Raw genomic sequence first — 16,231 nt, 5'->3', positions numbered from 1 at the left:
TCTGCGAAATAAGGCGAATAGGATACTGGGTTTTATTTCTAGAAGCGTAGTAGCAACACATTTGTTATTATTATTATTCAGCTTGATCTCGTCCTGTTAAGTCTTATATAGGAGATGCTCTTCAGTACTGCACCATGGATATAAATTCACTTATGTAGTATGGCAAAGTTAATCACAATAATTCGAAGACTTCTCTATGAAGAGAGATAAAAAAGATTATCTTAATCTCCGGAAAGATGAAGCGTAAAGGGTGTTATGAAGCAAGTGTATAGATAAATGAGAGGCCATAACAAAGGGGGTATAAATTGGACTAAGTATATCTACACAAAATAGAACTGGAAATAATAGATATAACTTTGTACAAGATAGTCGGGTAAGACCTGGATAAATTCTGGTTTAGAAACAGGGCTGTTGGTTAATTCAACACATTATCTGGTAACATAATAGACCTGGGATCTGTGGATTGGTTCCATCGTAGGTTAGACTTATATATGTGAATAAGTTTGGTGGATATAAAAAGCTGCCGCCTCGCTTGGGCCAATAGGCAGTTTCCTCTATTCTTGTGTATGTGTGTATCGTTACCTTGGTATTTACACTTCTCAGCTGGACACCAACGTGACCCGGTATCCGCGAGCGACGCCCTTCGTGCCCCCCAGCGACCTAGCCTGCGCCGCCCTCAACCTCCACCACGTCCAAGGTGCTTCCGACCGTGCTTCTGCTGCCCCGCTCCTCGTGCTGGTCCTGGTGGCGCTGACGGTGGTACTACATGATCTCTGAACGTGACAGTCAAATCATTTAGTAAATACAAGGGTAAAGAAAAAGGCATTTCTTTGCCCATAATGATGAATTACTTAATGTTTGCAACTGTGCGGGTGTGCTGCCACACCTCGCAGGTAATAGGTTTCAGTTTCTGAACGTTCATACGCACACGTATGAACACACCTGAACACGTTCATGTACACATAAATAAAACGATAAACTATTTTTATCTTATATTTTCAAAATAATCTTTAAGGGGAGATTATAATTTCTTCTTTGTGTTTTCCCCTTAATCTTTGCTCTATTTGGTCTGTAGAAGAGTATGACGGTTTTGCTCTCCAGGAACTTCCCTTCTTGAACTGTATAGTATGATACCGGGGGAACATTACTATATTACCGGGGGAACTTCCTATCTCTTGGACCAATAATATAATCATTCCAATTCCCAAGCCCAATCAAGCGAATGCTTTCCGATCAATTTCCCTTACTAGCTGTTTTTGCAAAACATTCGAAAGAGTGGTCCTAAACCGTCTCCTCCATAGAATAAGAAACATGTTATACCCCCAGATATATGGCTTCATGCATGGACGGAGTGTGCATCATTGCTTCACCACCTTTCTTATCCTGCACACTACCAAGTCGTGTACCGCCTTCCTAGATCTCAAGTCTGCCTTTGATATTTCAACCGACATGTCACTTTGAGTGAGCTTGCAAGAACAAATATTGGTGGTTGGGTTCTTTGTTGGATCAGAGGATATTTGTCCATTAGGAAGTCATCTGAGTTGTTCCAGAGGCATAGGAGTGTAACAAGAGACTTCGAACTAGGCACCCCAATGGGAGGTGTCCTCAGTCCTACCTTATTCAATATTTTAATAATTGCCCTATTAAATTGTGCCTAGCAAGCCCAACGTGCACATCATTAACTATGCTGATGATATAGTGATACATACCACTGAGTATGCTAATACGCAGAACACTCGTAACTCTGTATTAGACTCGTGTCAGGACCTTGGTTTAGTAATCTCGACAAAGAAAACAAAGATAGCAAGTCAGCGTCCACCCAAGCAGGTGGACCATGCAACTGTTCGCAAGGTGCAACTGTATGATGGCTCCCAGTTTGACTACGTAAATAGATTCAAATACCTTGGCCTTGAAGTCTCACTATGTGGTCCTATTGTAATCAGACTATCGTCAGTATAAAGAAAGACTCGGAACTCTTAAGGATGTTCTAGGTTATCACTCGGGCTATGGTGCCAATGTCAGTATTTTCAAAAAATGATGTCCCTAACATTCGTCAGATCTTCAGTGGATTATGCTGCACCTCTGCTTACTTTGGTGCCTGAAAGACAGCTTGGAGGGCTTGCCACCTGAGCAAGATTCCACACAGGATGTGGGAATCTTCGTGCAAGGTGAACGTCACGGATGTTATATCGATGAGCTTTCACGACTGTTTAATGGGAATTTACTCTCAAAGTCATGATCAGTTTCTTTTTCTGCAGCTGAGGTTACGGCCCTGCAAAAAAAAAATATTAAAATGTAAAATTATTGTGCAAGTCTACATTATAATAAGGAAACAATAATAGGCAGGCTAACCATCATGCAAACTAATATACACACACATCTTCAAAGATTATACATAAAACCTCGTAAGTATCACCTTGTGAAGACATGTAGATACAAAAAGTATCCATTCAATCATACACAAGAGTAGGTCATTTGACGCCAGATCCTGGCAATTTAATTGCTTTTGCGACTGCAGGTACATGGCATCACAATTCTGCATGGGTGCCGCCTTTAAGGCTCTGAACCTATTGGCATTAAGGTTCTGACTGCTTTGTACAACTACCGTCTAATGCTGTCATAGTTATGCTCAGGCTCGTCAGCCCATCCAAGGTGTTATTGTCTACTGGCATTATACTTCTGCTCGAGTCCGAAGAAGTACAAATTTAAACGATCTGAGGGTGGTCTAGTGGTTAATGCTCTGGCATTAACCACAAGACCACCCACTGGACAAAAGAGGATGGTAGCCGAGGCTAATTCCCCATCCTCCCGCCGGCACTCTGATGATAATCTTGGGCATGGTATTTTATCAAATCACCTCATTCTTTGGGGCACACGTGAGAAACACAAATGCGAACAAGCCTGAACAGTCTCCAGGCATATATGCAACTGAAAACTCACACCCCAGAAGTGACTCGAACCCATACTGCCAGGAGCACTCTGCATCTGGCGTCCAGGACACCTTAACCACTCGACCAACACGACTGGACATTCTATAGTAATTCACTTTTTTCTTCACCTTGAAATAACGAAAATGAGCTTTGGAGAGCTCCTCTTTCAGCTAAGCCCTGATGCTAGGAAAATAGTTAGAGGGATAGAAGCCCTAAACCAGAAGATAGTAAATACTAAATATGTGGTCATATTCAGTGAGACATGTTTAAAAGAAAACCTGCTGCCAGTATACACCAATATATATATATATATATATATATATATATATATATATATATATATATATATATATATATATATATATATATATATATATAATATACTGTATATGTATAAAAGTATTATATATAACTGAACATTATCAAATATGTACAGACTAAGTATTTCTATCTTAGTATAAGTGAGTTTAGATACAGAACCGTCAAAGTAATTATCAAAAGAAGGCACCAAACCGGGAAGGCTATGTAGCACCATTAAATGTGCGGAACAACCAGAGGGCGCTAAATGTTACCAAGGATGTCAATACGAGAACAAAGAAACGCATAAGGCGAACGATATCAAAAGTATCTGTTTCACCAAGAATTCTATCGAGGGACAAGTGATCACGAGGGACGGTCGGAAAGCAAGATACACGTTCGTCCTGGAAGTCAGAACATTCAACAAGGATATGCACGACTGTAAGAGGGACAATGCAATTTGGACAGTAATTTGCAATGCAATTTTGTAGCACATGGCGGTGCTACATTGGACTTAGCATGTATGGCCATGACGCAACCTCGCCAGAGCCGTTTCCAACGCTGGTTATGGTGGTAGGAGGAAGGCCACGGGGACACACTACTCTTAAGAGTACGCGTTTTGTTACCAGCAACAGAAGACCAACAACCCTGCCAACGGGCAAGGATGGAGGAATGAATATCTGGGTAAAGGTCGGAATAAGGAATACCTTTACGGGAGATAGGACAAGAGCGGATAGTTTCCTTGGCGGCAGCGTCTGCACGCTTATTTAAAGAGACACCAATATGGCTGGGAACCCAGCAAAACTCTACTGACTTAAATTTACTGGAAATAAGAAACAGTCAAATGTTGAGTCTCGACGACTACTGTTTTGTGGTAACGAAAAAGTCAATGACAACCACAAAGGAGGATTGACAACGAGAAAGCAGGAGACGAAGAGCATAGAGAATAGCAGAGAGAATAGCATAAAGTTCTGCCGTGAAAATGCTAGTCTCTGGAGGTAGACGACACATATATATGTGTGGTCAGGAAAATCGACAGAGTAGCCTACACCGCCTGCAGACTTAGACCCATCGGTGAAGATGGAAATGGAATGGGAGTGGGAAGAAAAGTGTTTAAGGAAAAGGCGTTTCATAACCGTAGGAGGGGTATAAGCTTGTGATGCGGGTCAAGGATGTACAAAATTTAGGAACGGAGACCCTCCACGGGGGCAAGGACGGAACAATACGAGGGGAAACATTGGTAATAAGAACTGAAAGAGAATCCTGCAAGCGAGATAACCAAACAGAAAGGAGGTGGTGAACAGGAACAGGAACTACAGGAAGGGAAGATGTCAAAGCACGACAGAGGCGAGAGTAAGGATGTTGCGAAGACAGAAGTGATCACGGTGGTCCTGGAGAGATTGGAAGCCAGTGTCAACATACAAGCTGAGGGTGGGAGTCACACGAAAGGCACGAGAGCTGAGGCGCAATCCAGTATGGTGCAAAGCATCAAGATGGCGAAGAGTAGAAGGAGATGCAGATGAGTAAGCAGGGCAACCATAATCGAGTTTAGACAGTACCTCTCAATGTAAAGAGAGGAGCATGCGTCTATCAGCTCCCCAAGAAGTATGGGACAAAACCTTAAGGAGGTTAAGGGCCTTAAAGCATTCAACTCGGAGGTAAGAGATATGGGGCGACCAAGACAAACGAGTGTCAAAGATTAACCTCAAAAGCTTAGTAGAATCCCTGTACACAAGGGGATGACCATAAAGCGACAAAGAGGGACGAAGAATGACACGCTTCAGAGTAAAAGTCATAGCATAAGTCTTAGACGTAGAGAACTTAAAGCCATGATCGGTGGCACAAGACGACATGGCATCAATCGCAAGTTGAAGCCGCCGTTGAAGGAGAGACGAATCATCACCCCCGACATCAAAGGGTAAGATCGTCGACATAGAGAGCAGAGAAGACGCCAGAAGGAAGAGGGGAAGAAGACCATTGAGGGCAACCAGAAAAAAAGAGTGGCGCTCAGAACACTAGCTTGGGGTACACCCTCGTATTGCCGAAAAGAGGCAGAGAGAGAGTGGCACCAAGCCTCACTCGAAAGGAACGACGAGAGAGGAAGCTTTGGAGGAAGAGAGGGAGATTACCACGAAGGCCAAAAGAACGAAGTTGGGACAGAATATGATATCTCCAGGCGGTGTTGTAAGCCTTTTCCAGGTCAAAAAGGACAGCAACACGGAGGTCTTCGCAGCAAAAGCAGTGCAAATATAGACCTCCAAGTTCACCAGGACATCTGTCGTGCTGCGGCACTTGCGAAAACCAAATTGAAAAGGTGAGAGATGGTGATAGTGTTCTAAGAACCACATCAGACAAACGTTAACCATAAGTTCAATGAGTTTGCAGACACAACTCGTGAAGGCAATAAGGCGGAAGTCCTGAGAGAATGTCCTGAGGGGATGTCCCGAGAGACCTTGGTTCCTGAACAGGGAGGACAACAGCTTTGAGCCAGTCCTCAGGGACTGACGACGACTCCCAGACACGATTATACAGACTCAGCAAATACTGGAGACGTGCAAGGAGGGAGATGGCGAAGCATCTCATAATGAATTTCATCAAAACCCGCTGCCGTAGAACCACAGAGGGCCAGGGCAGACTGAAGTTCAAAGAGAGAGAAGGGATCATTATAGGAAAGTCTGAGATGAGTGCGGATATCTAAGGATGAGATTCAAGAACAGGCTTACGAAGAAGGAAAGAATGAGGAAGATGAGAACCAGAGCTAACAGCCGAAAAGTGGGAACCCAGTTCAGCCACGACCTGCTCCAGATCCACTACAAGAGTGCCACGGAGGTGAAGGACAGGCGAGACATCTGGAACGAACTTACCCGCTATCTTGCGGATACGCTTCCAGCAGATGAACATAAGACTTCAACACTCACGTTTAGCTGTACAGATCTGTTTCCCACTGCCGGTTACGGTGGTAGGAGGAAAGCCATAGGGACATGCTACCCTTAAGAGCACGCAGCTTGTTACCAGTATCAGAAGACCATAGATCCTGCCAATGGGCAAGGATTGAGGAATGAATAACTAGGTAGAAGTCGGAATAAGGAACACCTATGCGGGAAATGGGGGAAAGGTGTGGGTAACCTCCTTAGCAGCAGCATCCGCACACTCATTTAAGGAAACTACAATATGGCTGGGAACCCAGCAAAACTCCACTGTCCTGCTGAAGATAAGAAACAGGCAATGTTGAATTTTGACTACCACAGAATGGACAGGATTAAAGGACTCCAGAGCCATGAGGGCACTGAGAGTCAAATATAACAACAAACTAAGATTGACAGTGAGAAAGCAGTTGACGAAGACCATACAAAATTGCATAACGTTCTGCCGTGAAGATGCTAGTTTCTGGGGGGGGGGGGGGAAGGCGACACACATAGGTGTAGTTAGGAAATACAATGGAGTTGCCTACACCGTCGGCAGACTTAGACCCATCTGTGAAGACAGAAATGGAGCGGGAGTGTAAAGAAAAGTGAGCAAGGAAAAGGCGTTTCAGAACTGTAGGAAGGATAAAAGCTGTAGGCTACTCTGTTGTTTTACATATATGTACAAGAAGGTAAATTTTTTAGAAAGTACATATGTTGGTGACTAAGTGATATATTTTTCAAAGTCACTGACACGGATAGCGTTTCGAGCAGGTCCTTAAGCTAACAAATGTAATGATGGGTACATTGTAACATAATTTCAGTTTACATAATAACTACCTCAACATAAAATGATGAAATAAATTATACCGAGGAAGTTGAATCTCTTCATTGTAGTATACTGGGAAAGTGGGTAGCACAAGACACTGAGTTAGTAGTACAAGGTGGGATACTATGAAGATGAAATTAGGTACTTCATTCTTCTACTTTTGAATAAAATATAGGTTGGACAATTGTTTAATTCATTAGGGAGTGAGTTCCATATATTGGGTCCTTTTATTTGCATGTTTTTTTTTTTGCATAGACCCAGAGTGGCTTCTCTGGGGTGCTGGGACCAATGCAGAACTATGATGCCTGAAGCCTGCAGTCACGAAAACCTGAAATTGCCGGATCTGGCAGCAAATGATCTACTTTCACACATCAAAAAGCATGCACTCTGAAGCCTTCTAACTATTTTTTTTAATAGCATGTTACTGAAACAATATAGAGTTACTAAGTGGTAGTAACTTCTATAGAGTGTAGACAAACTTCCCTCCCGACAATTGGCTTCTTTAATAATATCTAGGATTTGTTTTAATCTGACACTGATGGTTCTGTATAGTCTACAAGGTTTGGTGCCATCTTTTAATAATTACTTAGAGCACTTTATTCTTAATCAATTTTCCTCACTGATGGCCACTTACAGCTGGCTGGAGCCGGAGAAAGATGAGGCCTCGAGCTGCGCGACGGTGTCGGGGAGGGCAGCTCCTGCTGTCTCCGGCAGGAGGAAGGTTACCCCCGCTGCCATCAGGCCAGCCAGACCGCACACTAACGAGGGAGCAGGCTCCCACACACTGCGCTGTGATGGGCTCACATCTTATTAGTTAGCCTCTAATTTGGATTTTGTTTAAAGTTTCCATATATGTTACTAAGTGTATTGAACACATTCTTCCTGAATGCTAGACCCTTTAGTTACTATGGACGGAATATACAAAATATGAGATTGTTGTACCTATGAAAAATTTGTTTCATACTGTGTATTACTAATGGACACATCAAGTGAAACAGAGTAACCATAGACTTAACGTGTTCTAGGCTTAACATACTCAGTCTTAAAGCCTAATTCAGAAAAAGGTCGGTTCGGTTGTTTGTTTCTTTATCGGACCCACAACAAAATTTATAGTATAAAATGTGAACCATTTTTGGGTACAGTATATATTTTGTACTTCCGTTCATGGTACTATTCAAATTTTATCTGCTGCCCAAATGGCAACACCAGCTCCTGCTACCAGATTAGTTTTGATTATTATACACAGATCACTACTTACCATAGTGTCCATCAAGTATGGGGCGAGGATAGAGCCCAACTTGGATACCATGGAGGCCGTGCCCAAACCTCTGATGCGGACCTCAGTAGGGAAGAGCTCTGCGCCATGAAGGTAAATGATCTGGTAGGCTGCAGCGATGGCCAGCTTACCAACCAGAGCCAAGATCATCACCAGCCACACTCTACCTAAACAGATGCAGTCTGTCACATCGTTACTAAGATGAATGCTAAAATTATTTTACAAGAAGCTAACTAGAAAATTAATTCAATGATGGAATCTATAAGTTAGGGCAGTATTAATTTTGAAATGTACTATTTTCTCTTCCCCAATGCTGAAAATCTGAGGGAAAAGACTTGGCGGCCAGAATTGATATTACAAAACTGATTTATTGGAATAGACTATAAAATAATTTCAAAGTTCGATTATTTTCTGTGACGTATAAATGCTGTCATAAACGGTCCAATAGGCCTTCTGCAGGTTCCTTGATTCTTATGTTTTTTTAAGACTTTGCCATCTGTAAGATTCTACTTCAGATTTATCCCTAACCCTACATAGTATTAATTAAGCATCTTGAGTGTTACTTAACATTGTAACTACCCATTAATCGTGTAATAACTATCATTTTATCATGCAGGGTCTCGGTAATAGTTGGGTTCGTTCTAGACTCACAATCGGGAATCCCGGGCAGCACATTTTCTTTCACCTAATGCAGCTATTCACCTAGCAGTAAGTAGGTACTCGGGAGTTAGTCAACTGTTATGGAATTGCATCCTGGGGAGAGTCAGTAGTTAAACCTTAGGTGGGGGGGGGGGGTAAGGGACCTCGATATAATCCTAACATGCACAGGCTGCCTGTCCCCGACAAAATGAATCATAATTCTTGCTATCACTTACTGGCCGGAATGAATGTGAGAGCGAGGAGCGCGACTCCTGTGACCGTGAAGCAGATGATGTTGGAGAGGCGTCGACCGAGGTGGTTGATCATGGGGATGGTGACGGTGGAGCCGGGGAGCTCCATCACGCCAGACAGGGCCATGTACACGAAGGGGTCGGAGCTGTAGCCCTCTCCTCCCAGGGACAGTCCCAGGTACACCAGCCCAGCCGTGAAGAATATGGAGTACACCGACAGTGTTATAACTCGCATCTTCTTTGTTCTGTTAAGAAAGGAAAAATATGTAAGTGATATGGGACGTTTTGTAAGTGAGCAGCTGCTTGCTTGTCGGGAAGAGGGGCCACGCAGTCTGCAGGCCGAGCTTATATAACCTCATATCTATCAACTAGACTGGCCTACCTCCCCTCCATCCCTCTGAACAAGCTGCTCGACAGGAATCTCCCCACTATCATCGCAGGAGACCTGAATGCCCACCATCAGGCCTTATTCAACGCACCTGCCAGGCCAGACCTCAAGGGCAGGCAGCTCTTCAATCTAATGCAAAACCGGGACCTCTCCTTCCAAGGCCCCCACTTTAAGACGTTCTTTGCGGGCAACCAGAGGGGCACCCCTGACATAGTGCTGACCAATAGAGATTGTGACCTGTTCCACTGCAGAGTAACCCCAGGCAAGAACGTGGGGTCGGACCACATCCCTGTGGTCACATCCCTCCAAGCAGCCCCCTTCAGATATGTGGCACCACCCAGGCCCAGACTGGGAACCATACGTGCCCGTGAATATGACACCTTCCTTGCTGACGACCCCATCATTGAGTTCGAGAACCTCCCAACCCAAACAATCGACCAAGCAGTAAACACCATCCACAACCGGATCCAGCTTGCAACCGAGGCCACTTGTGAAATATCCACCACAAGGACTTACCACCAATATAAGCCGACCCGAGAAATCAGAGGCAAAATGAATGAGTACCAGCGAGCCTGCCAAAGCCACTACCAAACTGGCCAGCCACCAGCGTTGACCCTACAAACACTCAGAAGGGAAACCATAGACCTTACGCTGACCCACAAGAGCCACATTTGGGGAACCCTAGTGAGACAGGCCAACCAGTACAAAAGGGAGCCGGGTACTTTCTGGCGCAAGATCAGACAGCTCCTGGGATCGGTTAACCCCAGCCTCACCCACCTTGTACACACATTCCTTGACGAAGATGAAGAGGAGCAGCAAGAAAAAATAGAAGACCCACAGGATCAGGCTGACCTCATGGGCGCAGCCTGGAAAAAGACACTCACAGCTTCAAACAGCAGAGCCTTCAACAACACTCACTTTGAACGTGTCAACCAATGGACAACAGAAAATGCCGCCTCCCTTAACAGCACCCCTCTGATTGACCTGACAACCCTAAAAGATGACCACCCTCTAACAAGACCCATAACTATGCTAGAGATGAGAGGAGTCATCAAAAGCACCAGAGATAAGGCCCCTGGACCATCAGGGATCAAAGCGCTGCAAATCAAACTTCTACCAGGCAATCTTATGCAATCCATACTCAACCTATTCAACGCTATGCTGGCATCGGGTCACATTCCTGTAGCATTCAAGTCAGCCAAGATGATATTCATTCCCAAACCCAAGAAAGACCCCCACCAACCTGGCAACTACCGACCAATCTCCCTCTTAGACACGATAGGCAAGTGCTTTGAAAAAATCATGTCAAACCGTCTTAACTACTACATGGAGTACAACAACCTCTTCACAGAAAAGCAGTTTGGCTTTCGAGCACATAGATCAACCCAGCACGCAATTAACATCATCTACGACGCCGTAAGCTCAATTCGAAAGCAAAAACAGGTAGCTTTGATTGTAACGAGGGACGTGCACAAGGCCTTCGACAGCTTGTGGCACGATGGTCTTGTGTACAAAATAGCAGACTTACCAGCGCAAAACTGGACCCTCCTCAGGCTGATCAGAAATTTCCTTAAGAATAGGCAAGTTACCCCCAGCTTCAAGGCAAAAGAGGCCGCAGCCTTCACCCCAACAGCTGGAGTCCCCCAAGGATCATGCTTGAGCCCGGTTCTCTTCAACATCTTTGTAAATGACCTACCCCAACCAGAGTATAGGGACACCATTATCGTACAATTTGCGGACGACGTAACACACGTAATAACATCTAACCCTAGCATCCAAGCGGCCAAGCATGCAACTGTAACCCGTAAGGCAAACGTAGAACTAGCAAGGACTGCTAACTGGGAAAGGAAATGGAGGATCACCACTTACCCAGAAAAGATCCAATTAAGCACTGTCGGCTGTATGGCCTTCTCCATTGAAAATGAGGGGGGAATAAGAATCAGGGGTGAACCCATAGCCATCTCAAACTCCAACACAGTGCTCGGGTACAACTTCAACAGGCTACTCAACTCCTCCCAGTACGTATCCCAGAAGACAGCGATGGCCCGGGGCTCACTGGCGAGGCTCTTCCGTTTCAACCAAGCCCCATCCCACATCAAGCTCCACCTGTACAGAATGATCATAAGGCCTAGCTTGGAATACCCCTACGTTCCCCTGAACCTCACCAACAAATCCAACATGCTGAAGATTCAACGAGTACAAAACAAAGCACTTCGCTTTGCAGAGGGCCTGACTCTGAGGGACAGGGTAAGAACTGACCTGATCCATGAGACGCTCAACATGAAGCCAATGAACATTAGGCTCAGCTACCTGGCCAGAAGACAGCTGTACCGTATGAAGAACATGTATGTCCCAGACCCAGAAGATCCCTTCGTAGCAGAAAACACCACCAGCGACTACGAGATCCACGAACCACCACACAGAACCAGAAGAATCACTCTCCAACAAAAAGTGATCAGACATATCCATGATGAGGCCTTCCCAAGCCCTCAGATACTAAGCGGTCTGCCAGACGATCCAGATGAGTGGCCCATCCCGGACCCAATCTACACCAAATGAAGAATAAAGAAAGAAAAAAAATAAATAAATAAATAAATAAATAAATAAATAAATAAATAAAAAAATAATAATAATAATAATAATAATAATAATAATAATAATAAAATATATATAAATAAATAAAACACCTACAAAAAAAATATAAAACCAAAAAACCATTTGTGGTGGCGTCAGAAGTGTAACTACCCTGATGTTTCTAAGATTAGCCTCCTTCAGCCAACTCCATCGGCTCTAGTGCTTTAGGACACCAACAAGGTCACAAACACTAGCCCCCCCAGCCAATGTACTGACAACCCAACATAACACATACGCAAACAAACAACACATACAAAAATGTCAACCCATGGTGGACAGGCCACCGAACTTTCAAACCTCCTCTCTCTCTACACCCGCATCCTCTTCCTGAATTTCATCTCCCCATCCCTCTACCTCCCCCATCCTTTCCATTCCCTATGGACATCAATCCGAAATATAACCTCGGCCCGTTGCGCAGCTTGGGCGGTTAAAGTCAGCTTCCAGACATACGTTTTCTCTTCCTCGGAAAACCCACCGTTTTTGGGAAAAACAGTGTTCTTATTTTAGGTTAATTATTTATATTTAATTTTAATCATTGAAAGTTCATAGTGATCTGTTGACACGCCAGAGCCCAAAAGTGCAGCATTACTCACCATCCACATATAGAGGGTTTTGGCACCTCACAATGGCATAGCAATTCTCAAAATTTAGCTTAATGTCACAACTAAAACAGAGAGCTAAATCTGACGCATTAACAATTGATTTTTTACTTTAAATGACAAGACTTGTTGCAATCCATCTTTGGCAGTGCAAAAAATTTCACAGCCACTGATAATTTTATTCTTCAATAAACCGATCCCAAATCCTTATCCTGGTCCCTTCCAAGTGATAAGAGTCGCAATGGTTTGACGCTTTCTCCTGATAATTCACCTTTCTCTTCGATAATCCTAAAATAATTAAGATAATAATAATTATTATTGAACCAGGCCAGATAACTTACCTGACGAGTACAGTGAATTCGTTAATAAAGAGTCCGAGGTAAGCCAGGAGTCCTTTACTGGTGGAGGCGGGCTGGCGGGAGTGCTGCTCCGCGCACCTCACGCGCACACAAACAACAGAATGAAGGCAAGTTACACACACATGAAGGATGCACAGAAACTAAAATTATACACCCCCCCCCCTCCCAATAAAAAATTCATATATAAAAGTGACAAGCAGTAAAATAATAACTGAAGTAACTGTGGGATTTTCACTTTTTAATCCCAACTGCAATTGCGAGCAATTGACCTCTGGGGGTGACCTCACCCCAGAGATCATGCTTATCTCTTCCTCCTCGCTGATCTTCCCTTCTTTCCACGCATGCATGTTACAACTGTGTACTCCCTGAATCTCATTTGCTATGGTGTAATTGCTTAATTCCCTTTTATATAATTACACATTAGGCATACGGCGACCTCCGCATGATTTATATATTCCTGGAGACGTGGGCGTTCTAACGACACCCGACATGCCAGTCTTCCATCCAGAGGTAGGAGATCTGGGCCTTGTGCACTACTTGGGTGCTCTGTGCACTGCAATAAGCCATTCAAGTCAGCTGTGGGAGAATCTTGTGAAAACATTCTCTCACAGTGACATATTGCTGCAAATGGGTGCTGTATGGGTGGATATAAATAGGAGCTGCCTCGGATGGGCCAATAGGCCTTCTGCAGTTACCTATATTCTTATGTTCTTATGTTCATACAGCAAATATTTTTTAGACCATCTTTCCCTACCATTGTATAAACTGTCACACTACTAAATTACTCCTTTTGAATTGAAGAATCCAAAAATAAGGAATTTAAAATATGCTTCCACTAGCTCTGAAAAATAAAATGTATAACAATCTATATCTATAAGAAAGAATATCTGTTTATCAATTACCCAAGGATGGGGACCAGATGATTGAGTCATGCCTCACCCAACTTTGCAGGGGAAATGGTCCGGGGTACGGGACAGACATAGGCGTGTCGGTATCACCAGATTTGAAGAGGGAACAGCGTGCAGGTTCACAGTCTGACTCCCACAACGACTTTTGTTATTACCCACCAGCTACACCTTGCTAAATATTTTGAAAACCAAAAAATCTAAACATTTATTTTTCTTATGGCAATAGACCATTATTCACTGATCTTTGAAAAATGAACATAAATATTCTGCTATTTATACTTTGGCCATAGTAGCATAACACAGACGATCCTCCACTGGCTTAAAAGACTTTCTCAACCCATGCTCCTTTCTCAAAGCAAACAGGCACCTAATATATTTTGTGAATATTTCACACTGCTAAGCTCCTCCCACTGGTGGAGCACCCACACGCCATTGGTAGACCATTATATTATTATTATAAGAGAGAGAGAGAGAGAGACAGAAAGATAGCAAAAAGACAGAGACGGATATAGACAACAACACAGACGGACAGACATTGGCAGACGGAGAGAAAGACAGATAGAGGCAGAGAGACAGAGCTAGGGAGTGAAGGAAGGCGAAGGAGAATGTTTGAAGTGAGGGAGAGAGGTGGTGAAGGGAGGGGCGGGAGGGGAGGTGAAAGAGGGGGAAAAGATTAGGAGGGTGGAATAGGGCAAGGAGTGCGAGAGGGAAGAAAGGTGAAGTAGGTGGAAGAAAGGAATGGTGAGGGGGGAAGAGAAAAGGAGAGAGGTAAGAAGGGGAGAAAATTAGAGAAAGGAGAGATAGTAAGAGAGGGGGGGATATTGAAAGACTGATGAAAAACAGGGAGATTGGGAGAAAGGGGGCATGAGGAAGGTGGTAGAACCCCCCCCCCCCCCCCCCAACCATCACCACCACCATCAAACAGTTAACCAATCCGGCCTCTTTAACAGAACATCACATTTTGACGTATAAATCCCTTAAGGACAAAAATTAATGTACTAAAAGTCATAGCGGCTCTCAAAATTGACGCAATGTCCCGTTTTCCACTCGTGGGTACTCGGTTAGGTTAGGTTCGGTACACTTAGTTCATCAATTTAGTGACGTTGTGAACGCTCGAGAGAACGGGCCATTCAAACACCATTTAAATTTCACACTAGGTTTAATATCGTCGATATTTATTATTTTCAATTACTTTCAGTTCGTGCCTAAATGTTCCGTCTTTAGCCATAAGTTCACTGAGAGGATGAGCGTCTCCTCCCAACAAACCCAATTTTAATGAAATCTGGCTATGAAAACATTAAAATCCTTTTAGTATTAATATACAACACGACCCTGTCTTGAGCGACATTGAAGAGGTGATATGAGAGCGGGAAGATCATAGGGAGGGATCATAATATTATAGGGAGGAACAAGGTGTTCTTCTCTGCAAGGGCGAAGTATAATATAGTATAGAAATATACAAATCTACAAGGGTCGTGATGAGGATTCGAATCTACGTCCGAGAGCATCCCAGACGCTGCCTTAATCAACATGGAATAAGAATTCCAACCAGAAATTCTACTGAATTTACTTGGATCCTGCAGCCTCTCCGAGACACAAACCAAGAGTTTACACAATTCCTCCATGCACTCGAACTATGTCAATAGGCCTTGTGGATGTGTTCATTTGATGCATCACACTATTGTGATTTGTGTGTTTAGAAATATAACTCACGATAACGTTGCTGAACACAAATAACCCAATCCCACGCATATGAAAAGAAAGGAAAATGACGTTTCAGATCGTCGTGGACCCATATTACAGGAGACTGTTTCCCTGTTAATAGTTAGCTTTGCGAGTTTAGGGAAGGGGAATGGCGTGTGATGGCTGGAAGTGGCGACAAGACATTACCTCGCTGGAGATATCTTCCATCATGGCGAGGAGTTGGTCCCGGGGCGGAAGTTGGACGTTGTTCCAGCGGGCGGCCTTCTCCAGCACCTGGAGGGCGCGGTCATGGTGGCCCCGGACCATCAGCCAGCGCGGCGACTCGTCAATAAACCTGAAAAAGAACATCATCAAAACCCGACCTGGAGAACGTGTGCAATATGAAATACAAGTTTTGTACCTACATTTCCCTTCTAAACATTAACAGATCATTCCGTCCCTTAACTTTGGTAACTGTAATACTCCAGATAGAACATTCCAGCATCTGTGGTCTAAATATGACACAACAAGGCCT

The 16,231-nt window shown here is 43.9% G+C and overlaps 2 protein-coding genes across 3 annotated transcripts in view; one reads left to right on the top strand and one right to left on the bottom strand.

Annotated features, from left to right (window-relative positions):
- The window catches only part of LOC123758380 (DBH-like monooxygenase protein 1), a 39,274-nt gene extending 38,291 nt beyond the window's left edge, over positions 1 to 983 (top strand). For both annotated transcript variants that reach the window (XM_045742727.2, XM_045742716.2), the window contains one exon: positions 604 to 983. In XM_045742727.2, coding sequence (XP_045598683.1) covers positions 604 to 777 — 174 coding nt within the window. In that variant the 3' untranslated portion in view covers positions 778 to 983. The remainder of the gene's footprint in view (positions 1 to 603) is intronic.
- Positions 980 to 16,231, bottom strand: part of LOC138349858 (organic cation transporter protein-like) — a 29,415-nt gene continuing 14,163 nt past the window's right edge. The window contains exons 4-9 of the mRNA XM_069329617.1: positions 15,904 to 16,051; positions 13,088 to 13,170; positions 9,111 to 9,370; positions 8,218 to 8,402; positions 7,594 to 7,748; positions 980 to 2,272 (exon numbers count right to left, since the gene is read on the bottom strand). Coding sequence (XP_069185718.1) covers positions 2,185 to 2,272; positions 7,594 to 7,748; positions 8,218 to 8,402; positions 9,111 to 9,370; positions 13,088 to 13,170; positions 15,904 to 16,051 — 919 coding nt within the window. The 3' untranslated portion in view covers positions 980 to 2,184. The remainder of the gene's footprint in view (positions 2,273 to 7,593; positions 7,749 to 8,217; positions 8,403 to 9,110; positions 9,371 to 13,087; positions 13,171 to 15,903; positions 16,052 to 16,231) is intronic.

The sequence above is a fragment of the Procambarus clarkii genome, chromosome 22, assembly GCF_040958095.1.
Source record: "Procambarus clarkii isolate CNS0578487 chromosome 22, FALCON_Pclarkii_2.0, whole genome shotgun sequence".
NCBI lineage: Eukaryota > Metazoa > Arthropoda > Malacostraca > Decapoda > Cambaridae > Procambarus > Procambarus clarkii.
The sequence above is the reverse complement of the archived record's forward strand: the minus strand, read 5'-3'. Positions and strand labels throughout refer to the sequence as shown.